Genomic DNA, 17,709 nt, shown 5'->3' with positions numbered 1-17,709 from the left:
GTTAATATTCCTTGCTTGCACATTCATGTTAAGTCTTGCCTTTGTCTTTTACTGAAAACAAAACTTGTTAGAAATGTTCCCAGTCCGTTTCCGTCCCTTCTTGCATTGGTCCAGCATGGTTCGGATCTGAGTTTAGGCGGGGTTTTATCCCCGGCAATCAGACAATTGTAGCCGGGACGTCCTGGGCAGGCCCGCTCGGCTGCATCCGAGCCGGAAAGGTGGGTGGCAAAGTGGTAGTCAGTCGGTGTAATTTTACCGCTGCCGGTAGAGTGAATCCGGTTCGGCCAGGCGTTCCGAGGGCGTGGATCCCCGGTAGCCGAGACCGCGTGGTTACTTCGGTACATTGGATCTAGACAAAATAACCCTATGCCACGCGGTCGAGATATTGGCGTTCCACGGTCGGTTAAACAACCCGCCGGCTCGCGGAGTTATCCGAGCAACGGCCTACAAGTCCGGGGAGTTTGGTGGGAGACGACGCAAGCTTTCCCCACCTCGTGGTTGTTCTTGCCACTGACCCCTATCCCACAACAATGTTCATGAAAATATATTATATAATATATATATGAAACAATATAAATTGATATATATATATATATATATATATATATATATATATATATATATATATATATATATATATATATATATATATATATATATTGCTACGGCTGTGGAAATTCGCAATACACCATAAAGGGTCCTGAGATCAGTTATGACGATAAGTAATTGTGTAGTTCGATTTCCCCACCGTTGTTTAGAGGGATTTCCGTGTTCACCGGGCTGCGATCCTTTGAGTTAGCCGTTTTTCTTTTCTCTATCGTTATTTTGGACCAAACAACGCACCCCAGCAACCAAATTGCCACCACCACCTTTGCCTCTTTACCTCCACAACTCTATCCCGCAAACATCACTTCACCGTCATTCTCAAACGACGCCCGCCAACAACCAAACTCCCACCACCTTCGCCTCTTTACCTCTACAACTCCACCCCACAAACATCGCTTCACCGCCATTCTCAAACGATGCCCGCCAACAACCAAACTCCCACCACCTTCGCCTCTTTACCTCCACAACTCCACCCCACAAACATCGCTTCACCGCCATTCTCAAACGATGCCTGCCAACAACCAAACTCCCACCACCTCCGCCTTTCTACCATACGCCGGGCCATGGGTTGTGAATGCGTTCATTTCGCCTCAAGAATCGGATCAGGAATGCTTCACGCCCCCTTTTCATCCATCCAATGACTGAGCATCGGGTAGAAGAGCCCCGCCTCCGAACCCGCTGTGATCCAGAAACTTGCATCGACGCCCCTCCCCCGGGCTATATAAGCGCGAGCTCGCGGAAGAAGAAAGGTGCGCAGTACGTCGGCAGAGAACCAAGTGGGAGCAGTGGAGTGGCAGCGGCGGAGTGTCGGCAGAAGTCAAGTCTGCAGTGTCAGCAGGGCAGTCGAGTCGGGAGACGGAGCTCGAAGCCAACAGGAAAGGCAGACGGGGAGCACCGGAGAGAGCTCGCCGACCACGCCAGGGGCACGAAGCCAGGCGCAGCTACGCTGACATTGCGGCTTGCCCGCCATCGCGCCACAAGGGCGCGGGTAGGACCCTTCGGTCTCGTGGACCTGGCCGCTCATCCAGGTTCCACGCGCATTAGGCCCACGGGCCCAGTCTGACTCCCTTGTCTATGAGGGGGTCTTTCCTTTGCTTTTGTGTGAATGCGTGTTGTGGCGCCGTGTCTTGTAAAGTCAAAACTGTTGTAAAGTGCATGTAAATAAACATTGCTTTATTCAGTTGTAATTCTTACTTTCATTGCTTTGACTGTAAATTGCATTCTTACTGTATGGCTGCGAATACGTGCTTGCCTTGTCTGAGTGTGCAAAAGATGTGCTTGTCGAACTGTTCCCCATTTTGTTGCGTCCTTTCCTTTGTTTGAAAGTTCCATCTTGCATCACGGAAGGAATTGGTAGAGGGGTGTAAGCACCCGGTAAATAATCACGTCCGTCGGGGCCGGCGATAACACCGCTCGGTTATCACTGAAGCACGGAACGGACCGCTAAAACAGTTCGTGTCCTCGGCCAGCCAGCAGCGAGGTACGATCGCCCGGTTAACTACCCGCGCAGGTAATTAGGTAGGTCGAGTTTGGCGAACAACCCTATCCTGCATGGGTGGCTGATTGGCACGATTGTGGTGTGGTCGAAAGACCCACCCGTGACTAGCTCCTGGCGGTAGTTCCACGGAGGATCACGACTGAATTGTCCGTTCCGGTGGGCGACGCGGTCACGATTTGAGTTACGTGACCGATCGCACGCCGGGCGGGCCGAAATTCGTAATATATATGCACAGCTCTGGAAAAAAAATAAGAACACTCCAAAAATTTTTAAATCAGCATCTCTACATGTATGGCAGCCATTCCATTCCAGTGTCTGTTGAATTCCAACACAGGCACACCTCATTCTACTTAGTGAGGTACTGATTAGTTGATCACCTGAACCGAATCTTATTTAACAAGGAAACGTATAAAAACCACTGCTGTGGTCATCACTATCCTCTTGCAATAGGACCAGCTGGATGGCAAAAACAGTGCTAGTAGTACCTCAAAAGTAATTGGAATCAAAAAAATAACTATTGACCATGCCAAAAGAGTTGAAAAGAAAAGTTTTGAGTGAGGGATACAGTGGCAGAGGGATACAGTGAGCGTCACGTTGCTTCCATCCTTAAAATTTCAAAGACGGCGGTTCATAAGAACAAGGTCAAGCAGCAGACATTGGGGACAACAAAGCTACAGACTGGCAGAGGGCGAAAACGACTTTCCACTGACCGGGATGACCGCCAACTCAGTCGAATGTCACTCGACAACCATAGGATGACATCAAGTGACCTACAAAAAGAATGGCAAACGGCAGCTGGGGTGACGTGCATGGCGAGGACGGTTCAAAACGGGCTCCAAGGGGCAGGGCTGAAGTCGTGCAAAGCTAGAAAAAAAGCCCTTCATCAATGAGAAGCAAAGAAGAGCCAGGCTGAGGTTTGCAAAATACCATAAGGATTGGACCGTGGAGGACTGGAGTAAGGTCATCTTCTCTGATGAGTCCAATTTTCAGCTTTGCCCAACACCTGGTCATCTAATGGTTAGACGGAGACCTGGAGAGGCCTACAAGCCACAGTGTCTCACACCCACTGTGAAATTTGGTGGAGGATCGGTGATGATCTGGGGGTGCTTCTGCAAGGCTGGAATCGGGCAGATTTGTCTTTGTGAAGGACTCATGAATCAAGCCACGTACAAGGTTGTCCTGGAAGAACACTTGCTTCCTTCTGCTCTGACAATGTTCCCCAACTATGAAGATTGGTTTTTCCAGCAGGACAATGCTCCATGCCACACAGCCAGGTCAATCAAGGTGTGGATGGAGGACCATCAGATCAAGACCCTGTCATGGCCAGCCCAATCTCCAGACCTGAACCCATTGAAAACCTCTGGAATGTGATCAAGAGGAAGATGGATGGTCACAAGCCATCAAACAAAGCCGAGCTGCTTGAATTTTTGCGCCAGGAGTGGCATAAGGTCACCCAACAGCAATGTGAAGGACTGATGGAGAGCATGCCAAGACGCATGAAAGCTGTGATTGAAAATCAGGGTTGTTCCACAAAATATTGATTTCTGAACTCTTCCTAAGTTAAAACATTAGTATTGTGTTCTTTAAAAATGAATATGAACTTGTTTTGTTTGTATTATTTGAGGTCTGAAAACACTGAATCTTTGTTGTTATTTTGACCAGTTGTCATTTTCTGCAAATAAATGCTCGAAATGACAATATTTTTATTCGGAATTTGGGAGAAATGTTGTCAGTAGTTTATAGAATAAAACAAAAATGTTCATTTTACTCAAACACATACCAAAAATAGTAAAACCAGAAAAACTGATAATTTTGCAGTGGTCTCTTAATTTTTTCCAGAGATATATATATATATATATATATCTATCTATCTATCTATCTATCTATCTATCTATCTCTCTCTCTCTCTCTCTCTCTCTCTCTCTCTCTCTCTCTCTCTCTCTCTCTCTCTCTCTCTCTCTCTCTCTCTCTCTCTCTCTCTCTCTCTCTCTCTCTCTCTCTCTCTCTCTCTCTCTCTCTCTCTCTCTCTCTCTCTCTCTCTCTCTCTCTCTCTCTCTCTCTCTCTCTCTCTCTCTCTCTCTCTCTCTCTCTCTCTCTCTCTCTCTCTCTCTCTCATACACAGGTCGCATCTTCAAAGCATACACAGGTCGCATCTTCAAAGCTACAACTTTGTGTGGGAAGTAATATGGGCTATATGTGGCCACAGCCTCAGTGGTCATTTTGAGGCCACAAATTGAGGCCAAAGTGACCAATATAGCAATTTTTGGAAAACAGGACAACCAATTGGTCTCAAATGGAAAAGACCGGATTTTTTTCAGTGCAACAAAATAAAACTTTTTAAAAGATATGAAACAATATAAATTGATAGATTAACTTAAACTTTTCCCGTCACTGGGGACATATATATATATATATATATATATATATATATATATATATATATATATATATATATATATATATATATATATATATATATATATATATATATATATATATATATGAACTGTGAACGAGAAGCGAATGAATTGCCATCAATTATTGAGAAGTGTTTTCATTTCTCCAATACAGTACCATTCAAAATGGCTGTATATAGTGGATATAATTAGAACCACGATGATTCAACAAGGTCAACATAAAACGAATACGAAATAAGGTGGAGCGTTTCATAATGCAAATTCTCGCCATGGTGTTTGTCTCGGAGACTCCTTTTACAGCCAAGGTGCTCTGTTAAGCTAAACCCCCTGGGGCGCTATATTAAAGTTGACCAACGCACATACACATAGTCAGTCACACACATAGCCAGTCACACACATAGACACAAACGCACCCTCTCGCTTTCGGGTGAGTCTAAAAATATGCCAGCATTGAATGCCGGTCATATCTCGTTTTCAATTAAAAGTCGTTTCAGCCTTACCTTGCTTAGTGCTGCAACACGTTGGGCTAACTCTGCCTCCACCTCTGGAAGGGTCTCTGCCCTCCGCAGAGTCTGCTGCAACCGCTGCTCCGCCAACTCCAATCGCTCTGACAACTGCCTTCCCCTTTCCTCACTCTGCATGGCAATCACAAACAGCACCAATTTTTGGCCTAACCCCTTAGCCATCTTGACCAAAGAAGCCAAGAAGTTAGAAATCCTTTGTTGCTTCACAGTAAAAAATAAAAATAACAAAAATATTGAAATCTCTGTGGGTCGATTTAACACAGGTGTCAAAGCTCAGAGGAAAGCTGAGAGTGGAGGATGTCTCACCTGCCGATGTAGGGCATCTCGCGTGGCAACCTCAGACTCCAGGCGATCATTGAGATCGTGCAGAGAGGTTGCCTCCCGCTGGGCAGCCAGATATCGCCTTTCCAGTGTGGTTATTCGCTCCTCCATGTCCTCCTTCTGGGCCATTGCCTTGAAAACAAGGGGAAGGACAGGAAATTGACAAGTCCAAGAGTTTAGTTTCGACTTGGAATTAATTAACTGGCCGCTCGTTCCCATCTGAGCACTTCACTAGACTGTTTTGATCTGAACATTATATTCCAAAGAAGATGTAATTTGTGTAAAATACATTAATTTCTCCTATAACTCTTGCTTATGTACAGTGCAAGGTCCCTTGGGATCGTCAATCACTATAAAAAAGTAAAGTAAACTTTTAATGAGAATTGACAAACTTAATGAACTTGGCACAACTGTTAGCATTAGCTAGGGAAGGGTTGCACAGCATCACACATGATGAAATGGGCTTTGAGAAAGTGTGCAAAGGGAAGTATTAAAGATGTTGACTAAAAACAAGCGGCAGACAAACACTATCTATGGGAAACATGGAGCTTGGCCTCTGGCATGGGACCTGCCGGGTTGAAAACTGCCAGCAGGACTAAAATATATGGTTTAGTGTCAAAAGCCAACCACACACCGAGGCAATTCCTGCAGGTGAATCCCAGGTGGATTACTCACAGGTAAAAATTCTTTTTTATCAGTCAAAATCAGTTTTGACATACATTAACACAGTGTATAGGATTTTACATTGGATGGGAAAGCTAAACCAGGCTAACCCAATTCTTGACATCATCGAAATAATGCTGAAAAATAAAACTGCCAACATATTCTCAATTAAACAGTAGAAAGACAGAGTTTCTTAAACAATTAATCTTTTCTTTTCTTTTTTTTAATGGAAAAAAATAAAAAGTACCTCAAGCTTTTGTCGCATGTGCAATGGCGGTGCAAAAGCAATGAAATGGTTCCTAACGGCCACCGCCGCACGCTTGGCCGATTGCACAAAGATGGCCGAACTGAAGCTTTCTTCACAGGTCTACACAAGTGGCTGCCACAACCTTGTGAACTAGCATGATTATTCCACACCATTCATTGAACAAAGTTTCAATCATTTGACTTTCCAGCGATCCCAAATAAACCTGATTGTTCAGTCGACAAAATGGGGGCAACAAGAGGTACACCACTACTTACAAAATAAATAATGAATTGATTCCACAAGGACAAGATGTATAAAGCAATTCACATGATCTAAAACCTGTCTCCCCAGAAGAAGTATTCCTAGGATATGTGAGCGTTAGGTGGACCTGTGATCACAGCGGGATACCTGGAAAGAAGGAGGAGATGGCCACAAATTACGGTAGCACGTGGGAGAAGACTCAGTGAGCCAAAAGGATGGTGGTTGGTGAGTGACACATGGTCAGCAGGGTCGAACTGCCCGACAGCTGAGAAATTCACAGCCTGAGCGAAACAACGATTACTGTCAGCTTCTTCCTCCTTTCTCTCCGACCAACCACAGAGCAGGGGGTTTTATCGATCTCAGTCCCACGACCTTGCACCAATATTTGCCGCATGACTTTTGACCAATCATCACCCCGAGGACTTCCACCAGTCTCTGGCCCGAGGACTTCTACCAGTCTCCGGCCTGAGGACCTCCACCAATCACCGTCAAACTAGTACCCCTCCCCCACAAATGTAACACTATGAACCCAGGTTAAAATGACACTGTAGTCACAGTATGATCCCACATGGGTTGAAATTTGATTTTTCTACACAGTAAGGTACAGTATGGGTGGACTACAGCATCTAGTTCTTTGTATTCTGAAGAAGGAACCTTATGCATTTTCTCATGTAATTTTGGACTTTTTGGATAGATTGTCGATGCTCATATGAGTGCAAACTCACAGAACGTATGGCAAGGGGAGCAGAAGACAAGAGGGGTGGGAGAGGGAAGGACAAAACAGTGGGGAACAGAGATATTAGATCTGTGGAAGGGAGAAGGATGGGGCAGGGTACACAGGGTAAACAAGATGAACACTAAAGGGACTTTCAGGTCCTTACACGATAGGGACTTTCAGGAAGGAAAGCAGGAAATTTGAAGGAGTAAGGTTTGGGGTGGATTAACGTGGGTAGAAAAGATCGTGGTTTTGGAAAGGGGAAGATAAGAGATGGTGGTAAACAGCTGTTTTGAAGACCTGGAGGGAAGAGTGGTATTGAAGAGAGTGTGGGAGTTTGTTCCAAAGGCAGGAAAAAAGAGGTATGAAAGACTGAAGGTGAGCAGAGATTCTTGATTTTGGTAGTTTTACCAGCAGGGGGTTGTTGGTGGACCTTGAGCGCCCTGTGGAGATATGGGGGGACATATCGCAGACAGAGCAAGGGGAGGGGGGGGGTGAGGCCGGACAAGAGACAGAAGACAGAAAGGCCACCGTCCTGCCTCTGGTGAGAGTGAGAGACCCAAAGACTCAGCCTCATCACGGGAGATACCAATGATCCTAAATGCCTTGGTTTCCACAGCGTGAAGCCAAGAAAGGTGAGAGGCAGGAGCACCAGCCCAGAGCGGAGAGCAGTACTCCATCAGGCTGCAGACGAAAGCTTTGCATGTGGTCAGGAGTTCAGGTGTGTCAAGGAAGGACTTTGCACGACGGAGGATGCCCAGTCGGCGACTGGCTTTGGAGGCCAGGTTGGAAATGTGGCTTTCCCAGAAAACATCATAGCAGATAGTGAGACCCAGAAACTTGAATGAAAGGAGTTCTTCAAGAGGATTGTTGAGAAAGTAGATTGGGGGTGGGGGGGGGGAGAAGTTCCAGACTGTCCTTTGGGAGAGACATAATGAGAGTGTGAGATTTGTCAGGATTGAAAGACATGTTCTCCATGTTGGACCAGCTTGTGATATAATCTAGATCTGCAGAGAGTGAAGAGGCTGATGCTTGCTGATCTGAGGGATGACAGATGTATGGCTGAGGGTGCAGTCATCAACAAAGAGATAAAGACAATTTTCCAGTGTCGGAGAGATTATTGATGAAACCAAGAAAAATCACAGGCCCCAGAACACTGCCTTGAGGAACTCTAGCCTGGACAGGAGGAGGGGATGAGAGAACTCCATTTAGGGCCACACGTTGACTGTGACAGGAGAGGAAGTCTGGGAGCCATGAGTGCAGATGGCCTTGGATACCATAGGAAGAGAGTTTGGTGAGCAGGGCAGGGTGCCAGACTGTATCGAAAGCACACGATATGTCGACGGAGATGGATCTGATTTAATGTCTGGCATTGAGGATCTTCATCCTTTGTTGGGAGGGCAGAAGCAGCATGTCCAGGGTAGAGTGACCTGGTCAGAATCCAAATTGATATCAAAAATAATAAATTTCACACAAAATTTTTTGATAAATGAGATCCTTTCCCGTTCCACATTGTGTGAATATGCCTGGTGTTGGCTTAATGGCTTGAGTGGTGGGCTTGAGATCCTGGGGTCCTGGTTTCAAAACCAGGTGGGGTTGACTCTGCCTGTCATCCTTCTGAGGTCGGCAAAATGAGTACCAGCTCACTGGTATCCTGTGCCGGAGCCGTGACCCGTCCAGGATTGTGCCCAATAGCCAAGGAGACTGCTTAGGCAGCACCAACGCTCTGCACAGAGTATGGTCCCGATGGATGGATGGATGTATTGTGTGAATGCCTTTCATAGACAACTATATTCTATGGTGCAGTTGTAAGTGAAATAATTAGGACCGTGAAAGCAACCACACACAGCACTGAACTTGTCAATAGATAAAACAACTCGTCAAACTTTTGCTAACACAGGGAGCTACAGTTAGCACATTAAAACAAGTTTTCTTTAAGAACATAAAATGACACCAAATGGAATTATTGAAAAACAATAAGAATAGTAAAAATATTATTAATATGATATTTATATAAATACATTATTTTAAAAAGTTTTTTACAGACATTTTAGAAAATGAATTTCAGTGGTTGCTAGAAGACAAGGCAGCATGAAAAAAGCTGTTTGAATATTTGAATAACTGTTTGATCCAGATGTGAGTGTGGTGGTCATGTTTGTTGGTAGACATGTTACATTTAAGGTGAGATGTGCATGATTTAATATATTATCATATAATAGAATGTGTGATGAGAGTTATAACTTTGTGTTAATACGTTAACTCCGAGCTAGCGAGTAGAGTCTGATTAGTGATGTGACATTGATGGATTGACTGACTGCCTGGACGGAAATGATATTGTGGATCTGCCGTTTGGAGAGGTTCTGGGCTGAAAGGATCGAAACCTCGAGGAAGAACGGTGCCCAGCTGATGATCCGTGCGGTCGGGAAACCATTCAATGACTTGCAGGTTAAGGTTCTTACTTAAGGTAAGGGAACTGTGTTTTGAGGTTAACAATTAAAATAACGTTGAATATACTGTTGCGAATTCACGCCCCGCCTGCGTGCGAACGACCGCGTTTAACCAATAGCGGCCGCTTCGCCCACCGAACGTGCAATTCAGTCGTGACCCTCTCGGAACAACGCCAAGAGCTAGTCACGGGTGGGGGTTTAACCTCACCACAACTCAGTCCGCATTCTACCCGTGCGAAATAGGGTCCGATCGCCGAATGGTCGATTTACCTAAGTACCCGCACGGGTAGCGTACCGAGGAGTTGGACCACGCCGCAGGTCGAATCCGGACACGAACCGCTTAAGCGGCTCGTTCCGTACTGCAGGGATAACCGAGCGGAGTTATCGTCGACCTCAACGGTTCAGATTATTTATCGGGAACTTACACCCACTATCAATTCCTTACGTGATGCAAGATGGAAATTCAAACAAAGGAATAGACGCAGCAAAATGGGGAACAATTGTACAAGCACATTTATTCACGCCACAAGGCAGCACGTATTTCTAATAGGCAACAGTTATACAAAACGATACACGTATACAGTCAAGCAAGAAAACACAAGCAAGGAACGATGCAGAGCTACAACCAAATAAAAGGCAATGTACGAGCACTTAATCAGTTTCTACTTTACGGACTGGCGCCACACACACACATTTACACAGAACCCCAAAAGAAAAGGAAGTCGAGACTTCCCTGAGCGTGTCGTCGAGTCCTCCTTTGCGCGACCTCAACTCTGAGCCCCTCCGGCATGGTCCGCGAGCTCGTACCTCGCGCCGGCACGTGTCGCCGTTCGACGCCACGAACGGGGTTCGGGAACGAAAGGACGGAGCTTTCGCCGTTATCCCAGTGCGGACGGGGGGGGGGGGGGATTGCAGGCGCTCCGCCCACCAGCAGGGTCTCGAGACCGCACCAACTGACTCTCTGCCACCGACAATCCTCCGACTCGACAATCGGGAACAACAATTGGGACCACCGACCAGGCAAGACCAAGACAAAAACCAGACCCAATTCGATGACCAGCTCTCCAGCCGCCTTGCGCTCGCCTTTTTGTAAGGCGGGGCCCCGCCCTACGCTCCGCCCCGTTCCTTGCTCCACCACCCTTCGCGGCGTTTCCAGAAAAGTCTCGAAGGGGGGCGTTCCTCCTCCCTGGCCGCGTCACACCGCGTATCCCCCAATCGGGAGCGAACTGCTCCACCCCTCCCCCTTCTCACCAAGCGCGACAACGATCCGGCTCAAGATTCAGGCGGGAGAAATTCGGGCGGGAGTTGTCTTTCCGCGCCCTTGCTGCTGCCACCCCGCTCCTTGCTCCCGTCCCGCGGAGATCGTGACCGCGCGGTGCGCGTTGAATGGCGAGTGGCGAAGATGGTGGTGGTGTAGTTGTTGAAGGTGGCGTCATGGTGTGAATGGCGTCATTGTTGAGATGTTGGTTGTGGCGATGTTCGTTGTTGTGTTGTTGCACCAAAATAACGACAGCAAAAGAAAAACGGCTAACTGAAGAATCGCAGCCTGAATGGATCACATATATTCCCTCGATACAACGGGTTTGGGCTAACTACACATGAACTTAGCGTCATAACTGATCTAAGGACCCTTTATGGTGTATTGCGAATTTCCACAGCCGTAACAATACGATGTTGTGAAATTAACAACATTCACAGGAATCCTTTAAATTACATAATATTTTAGGAACAGCCGATACTGTATAATTAAAAGTGTATGTGTGTGTCATTGGTTGTTATCAACAAATGCCAGTTTCAGAAGGTGGAACGGAGCCCTCCCAGGTCACAAGTCTCAAAGTGTCCAAGTGTCTACCTCTGTGTGCTCGTGTGTGTGTGTGTGTGTGTGTGTGTGTGTGTGTGTGTGTGTGTGTGTGTGTGTGTGTGTGTGTGTGTGTGTGTGTGTGTGTGTGTGTGTGTGTGTGTGTGTGTGTGTGTGTGTGTGTGTGTGTGTGTGTGTGTGAAAGCTGCTGTTGTTGGTTGCTATTTCCACACGTGAGTGGATTTTTAGGAGATTGAACGAAGACCTATCAGGTCTCAAAGTGTCCACCTCCATGAGTGAATGTGTGTGTTCCTCTCTGAGCCTTACGTCCTGTAGAAATAAATAGAAATACAATGTAGAAGAAACATGAGTGCAAGGCGTGAGTGTCTCCATGTAGGAATGTTTATATTTTGCTAATGTTGTGCTTTTGTGTATTTCCACACATCGGTGATGGTGATGCGAGAATATTCTCATCAATGTCTGGGATAAATTGAGATGACATTCAATCTACTATGGACTGCTACTTCTTTGACGGCCTCGATTATTCCCACCTTCCTGTGGGACCAGCCTGGGAAATCTCTTGGCCCAAGTCTTTCAGGAACCAGCTGGCCAAGCCTTGACGATGGACCAAAGGTGATTTGAGCAGGAATTTGTACTTTGTTCAGGGAGACCCAGCGATGACTTATCTGCCCTTGATCACAATACTCGTGAGATGTTGAACGTCCACCAACAAGCAATGCTAACACAGTTCCCCCCCCCCAACCCCACCATTTATTGTCCCATCAGAAAGACCTCCTGATACGAAGCATCGATCCAACATTTTGTAGTCGGGATGGGAATCAAACCGAGACGATGCAGCTCAGAGATAGGTGCGCTACTTCTGCAACATCCTGTTGGTCATATTTGTCACCAAATTATATTTTGCTTTTATGTATATCCACATGATGGTTGTATTGAGGTAAGGTGATATGAGAAAGACAAACTGCACATAACTTTCCAATTTCCTGTTCTTTTCCCGTCCAATCCATTTTCTTTGTTTATTTGTTTGGAAGATGCAGATTTTGCATTCTCCCCTCTTTCTTTCTGTTTGTTATTTATTGCCATGTATCATTATCCGTATTTTCAATCTTATCTTGTCTTTTCCTTTTTCTCCACTGAGTGGGGGAAAAGGGGTCTTTGTGAGCATTTCATGAATTTTTATTGTCACCAGTAATGGGGCAGCTGAACCTGACAGCTGATACCCTGGCTTGGACCAGGGAAGTCATTACTACTATTTTATCGCCACTGAATGTCCAATCAGAACCAGCACCTGAATGCGGTGCAAACATTACAGCCAAGGACATATACCTGCATGCACAGCCTGAAGGCAGGGTTTTGAAACTGCGTGTCGGATGTACACTTGGTCTTTCATGTTATTTACACTACGAATCATCTCAATATTAAGTGTGCATAAATGGCAGGATTTGTAACTCCAGCAGACACACAATTCCTTCAACAATTCGCTTTCATTTTCTATCATTTCTTCCACATGCCTTGCAGGATGGCCCAGGGGTATGAACATACATTTACCTCTTAGCTGTCTAGTCTGGGTTTGAATCCCGACACAACTATAAACTGTCATCCTGGTGTTTCGCAAGCAGGGTCCCTTGGATATACTGTATATTAAAATGGGTATCCCGTCTGCAGTATTAGTTGGTGGACATTAAAAAAATCCCATGGTGTCCTTTGCGAAGAGTAGGCAGGCTATTGCCGGTACCCTGAACAAACTACAAATTCCTGCTCTCATCTACAGGGGACAATGCATCAGCAGCAAATGGTGCGACATCATGTAATGAATACGAAAGGAGAAGATAATTTCTTCTATCAACTCCCCACCTCTCTTAATCCCTCTTTTCTCACTTCCCCCTCCCGCATTTTCGCAGCTCTTCAATCCCGCACACACAAAGTGGCAGACGTCCATCGGGTTAATGATGCCGGGAGCAAACCTTTCGTTACAAAAGTAGCAATTTCCACATTAGTCAGTGGCAAGTCATGTCACAGCTTTTTATGAGAGTTGACCAAAAAGTTTTGAGTATGCATTGCAATGAATATGCACAAAAGACCCACTTCCTTGTTTTTTTCACTTTCCACAGTCGTCACCTTAAACATCAAAAACAGCTGTTCAGTTCATTTGTCTCCCAGTTTTACTTCCCACAATGATTATTCTGACCAGGCCTCAAAACATTTTTGCAGCATCAATTGACATTTTGTGTACAATTTTGATGCCATGTTGGTGAGACTTGAAATGTTGAACAGGTAGTTATTTTAAGGCAGAACAGAATATGGTTAATTAAACAATAATGATCAAAAGCCAGCAGGACCCTGCTGAATATATGACAGCATGTTTGTCTTACATTTCAGCTATATTTAAATCTTTAAAGTCATTTACTTCAGAATCAATACCTCACGTAGATCCCGCTGTTGCCGCGTGTTGACCTCCTCGGCCCTCGCTAGTTCTTTTCTGGCAGCATCCAGCTGAGCCTCAAGCTCGGCCACTCTTCCTGCCAAGGAAGCCAGACGTTCGGCCAGCTGCGTCGCTTCCCTGGCCTGTCGTTCTGCTTGCTGTTCCAGTTCCTGCGCACGGTGCCACGGCACTCCCTGCAGCACCACACGGTCACAAACGCCATGTAACATCCCACAGCAGCCCCGAGCTCGTTTATCACTCTCACCAATCCATGGTTTGGCAAGCGTGGCGAGTCTGTCAAACACCCCTCGACTTGAGTCGTCCTTGCAGTGGACTGAAATAAGCTGGTTTACAGTTTGTTTGTTTTTTTGGTTTTGTTTTTACATGGCTTATAGGAAGTGCAAGACCGAGGTTGGAGATTGAAGGGGAAACAAAACAAACTTATTTACACAGTTTTTGCTCAGCAACGTTGGAACTCATATTACATTTATATGTCTGAGCTCTATCATCGTGAGGCTGAATTCCTCTCTTCCCAAAACCTCTCATTAGATCTGATGAGATCCCCATCGAATACCTACCAAATCTGTATGGATCTTTTTAGAAGGGCTCATTTCAAACATGCTTGATCGTCTAGTAAACCTTTTGGCTGACTTGTAAATGTACTTAACCAAAAGCAGGAAAAAGTAATCCAAGTAATTTATAATCAAATGTAGAAATTGAGAAAGGTTTTTCAGGGAAAGTGGGGGGGGGGGGTCATGGAGCTTCAGGCCAAGCATTAATGAAAATAAAACTTGAAGACTTCCTCTCTATTACTTCCGAGAAGAGTGAGACCCATACAGATACTTCTTCATAGATCGCCCATAACATTGCAGCTTTAACATCACTTATACCTGAATGTGCTTTCATTTTAACATTTAAAAGGGGAGCTCTTGACCCCCACAATCAAGGAATGTAATCCATTACACCGCTCTTTTAGATTAGCAAAAGCAAATGTAATCAGTAATATGTAACAGATTATAATCATTTAAAAGTAACCCTCCCAAAACTGCATCAATTACACCTTAGCATCCACAAATCATTTAAAGGAGGGTGAGATACAGTGATACACCAGTTTTCTGAGACAAACAAGGTTTCCAACATCCGAAAAGTACCAGCCAATGAAGCTGTCTACCATTTCAACGAGAAACATTTGGAAATGGCTGCCATGTCATCCACAATTGAGATGTCGTTAAATATTTTGTGGTACCGTGAACCACATATATATATATATATATATATATATATATATATATATATATATATATATATATATATATATATATATATATATAAAACATACAATTACTTAACGTCAACTTCCCATTTCATTTAACTTGCAAGGAATGGTCAAATTGTTTGGAGAAATCATCATTAACAAGCAAATGTTTCAGTCTGCCACAGAGGAGCCAGGAATGAAGTAGGAGATAGAGGTCAGTGCACACATATATTAAAGTATATTTCATGGTGTACATATTCTCAAAAAATGTTTTCTAAAAAGGGTGCCATACCCATTTTTGCTCGCTCGAAAACTTTGCCTCTTGTGTGGCAATGACACCCTTTTGTCCATTCAATGTTGTTGTTTCATTTCCTTGTTACCTAGATACCTATCGTTACCTGTTTCTACAGCCACACATTATACCCTTGTAATATTGTTTATAACTTTCAGTAATAGTTTGTTGTGACACAAACCCCATGAGAACCCCCTCGTCCCCGACACCCCCACCCTTTCTCCCATCCTCAGGGCTCCCGTGTACATGTGCCTCGTTTAATTGAGTAGTTAGTGAAAAAAAAAAACACCATTCTTGCTTTATAGTAAAGATAGATACTCAGTGATTGTGCTTCATATTTTATTTTTCAATCAGTCTCCAAGCACTTGTTCTCTGTATGTTTGAACTCAATCTCGAGATTGAGCATAAAAGTTATTCAAAGTAATAAGAGTGTTGGAATGAAAGTAATGCCTCTTATTTTATTTCTCACTAAATATATTCCAAATTACTGTACAATGAAAACTAGAGAGTTCATATAACATCTTACCCTGCGGTGTCCAAGTATATAATTCAAATAAAATAAAATAATGATTTTAGAGGTTGTATATAAAAACTAAAAAAAACATCAGGAAATTTAGCACCGTTATACAGTATATACATTATACACCTTATTTAACAAGTCCAAGTACTGCAAAACTGGAAAGGTTTTGGAAGCGGTAGGAAGGCAATTTGTGTTCTAAAGTGTTCAAGTATATAGTTAAATTGTAATAAAATAAAGATTGTAAAGGTTGTATAAAAAAAAAATCTGAAAGTTTAGCACCATTGACGCAGTGTCTCTCTCACACCACCTTATTTAACACGTTACATTAGTTATTTATGCCTATTGTTTGTGTCCTTTATGACGTCTTTAAAAACAGTAAGTTTCCTGTTTGGAATGATTATAAATTTGGTTTGACTGCCAGACAGGCAGACAGGGTAATAGAAAGTAACTCACTCCACTCTGCGCATATGCAATTGCCACAAATGCAGAGCCAAAGTACTACTAAACTACAAGTTTGTTTTCCAATTAGCATTCAAAATAGAACTTTCAATTGAAATCAAGTTGTTCCTTGATCATAAAATGATGTTTGTGGACAGACGGATGGATAAAAAGGCAGACAGACATTGAACCAATTGCTTAACCCCACTTTTCACTTCTCATGCATGGGGTAAATTACTGGGAATATATTCAGTGCCTTCATAAAGTATTCCCACCCTTTGACTTTTATCACTTATTTGTGTTGCAGCCTGAATTTAAAATGGATTAAATTTAAATATGTCACCGATCTACACAAAATATCCCATAATGACAAAGTGAAAATATGTTTTCAGAAATTTTCACAACTTGATTTCCCAAAAGTCAAAAGCTAAAACGTCTTGAGGCATAAGTATTCAACCCCTGGCTGGTTAGGACACCTCACACGCATGGAACACCAGAGAATCCTGAAAGCGATTTTCGACGGCCAACTTAAATTTGGTAAACGGTCACGTGGTGGACAAAGGAAGCGCCATAAGGATGTCCTTAAATCTACACTCAAGTCTTGTGCCATTCCATTTGCTACCTGGGAACATCAGGCCACAAACAAGTCAGCTTGGAGCCACATTTGCTTCAAAGGCCTGGACCACTTTGAATGTGGGAAACTTACTATCAAGAGACAGCGGAAGCAAGAAAGGAAAACCTGCCAATGTCCACCTCCGCAAGGAACAGCCAATACCTGCGATGTTTGCAGGAGACACTGTGGGTCTCGCATTGGACAACACAGCAGCCATTGCACAATGCACAATGCTTAGTGAACACACCGACGAAGGGGAGAGATTTGTCGAAAGTGATGACTCTCATCATCATTCAACCCCTTGAGTCAATACTTTGTAGAAGCGCCTTTGGCAGCGATTACAGCTTCGAGTCTTCTTGGGTGTGTCTGTATCAGTTTTGCACATCTGGATTTGGGGATTTTCTCAAGCTCTGTCAAGTTGGATGGGGAGCGTCAGTGAACAACAATCTTCAAGTCTTTCCACCGATTCTCAATGGGATTCAAGTGTGGACTTTGGCTGGGCCACTCAAGGACTTTCACGTTCTTGTTCTGAATAAATTCCAGTGTTGCTTGGGCTGTATGCTTGGGGTCATTGTCCTGTCGGAATGTAAATCTTCACCACAGTCTGAGGTCTTTTGCACTCTGAAGCAGGTTTTCCACAAGGATTTGCCA

General features: G+C 44.4%; 1 protein-coding gene across 7 annotated transcripts in view; it reads right to left on the bottom strand.

The window, feature by feature from the left end:
• The window catches only part of LOC147013497 (liprin-alpha-2-like), a 126,781-nt gene that overhangs the window by 59,955 nt on the left and 49,117 nt on the right, over positions 1-17,709 (bottom strand). For all 7 annotated transcript variants that reach the window (XM_085855332.1, XM_085855330.1, XM_085855335.1 and 4 more), the window contains 3 exons: positions 13,940-14,134; positions 5,352-5,498; positions 5,022-5,156 (listed from right to left, as the gene is read on the bottom strand). In XM_085855332.1, coding sequence (XP_085711458.1) covers positions 5,022-5,156; positions 5,352-5,498; positions 13,940-14,134 — 477 coding nt within the window. The remainder of the gene's footprint in view (positions 1-5,021; positions 5,157-5,351; positions 5,499-13,939; positions 14,135-17,709) is intronic.

Source organism: Eptatretus burgeri, chromosome 14 (genome assembly GCF_056783735.1).
Source record: "Eptatretus burgeri isolate ZD-2024b chromosome 14, Ebu_testis_v1, whole genome shotgun sequence".
NCBI lineage: Eukaryota > Metazoa > Chordata > Myxini > Myxiniformes > Myxinidae > Eptatretus > Eptatretus burgeri.
The sequence above is the reverse complement of the archived record's forward strand: the minus strand, read 5'-3'. Positions and strand labels throughout refer to the sequence as shown.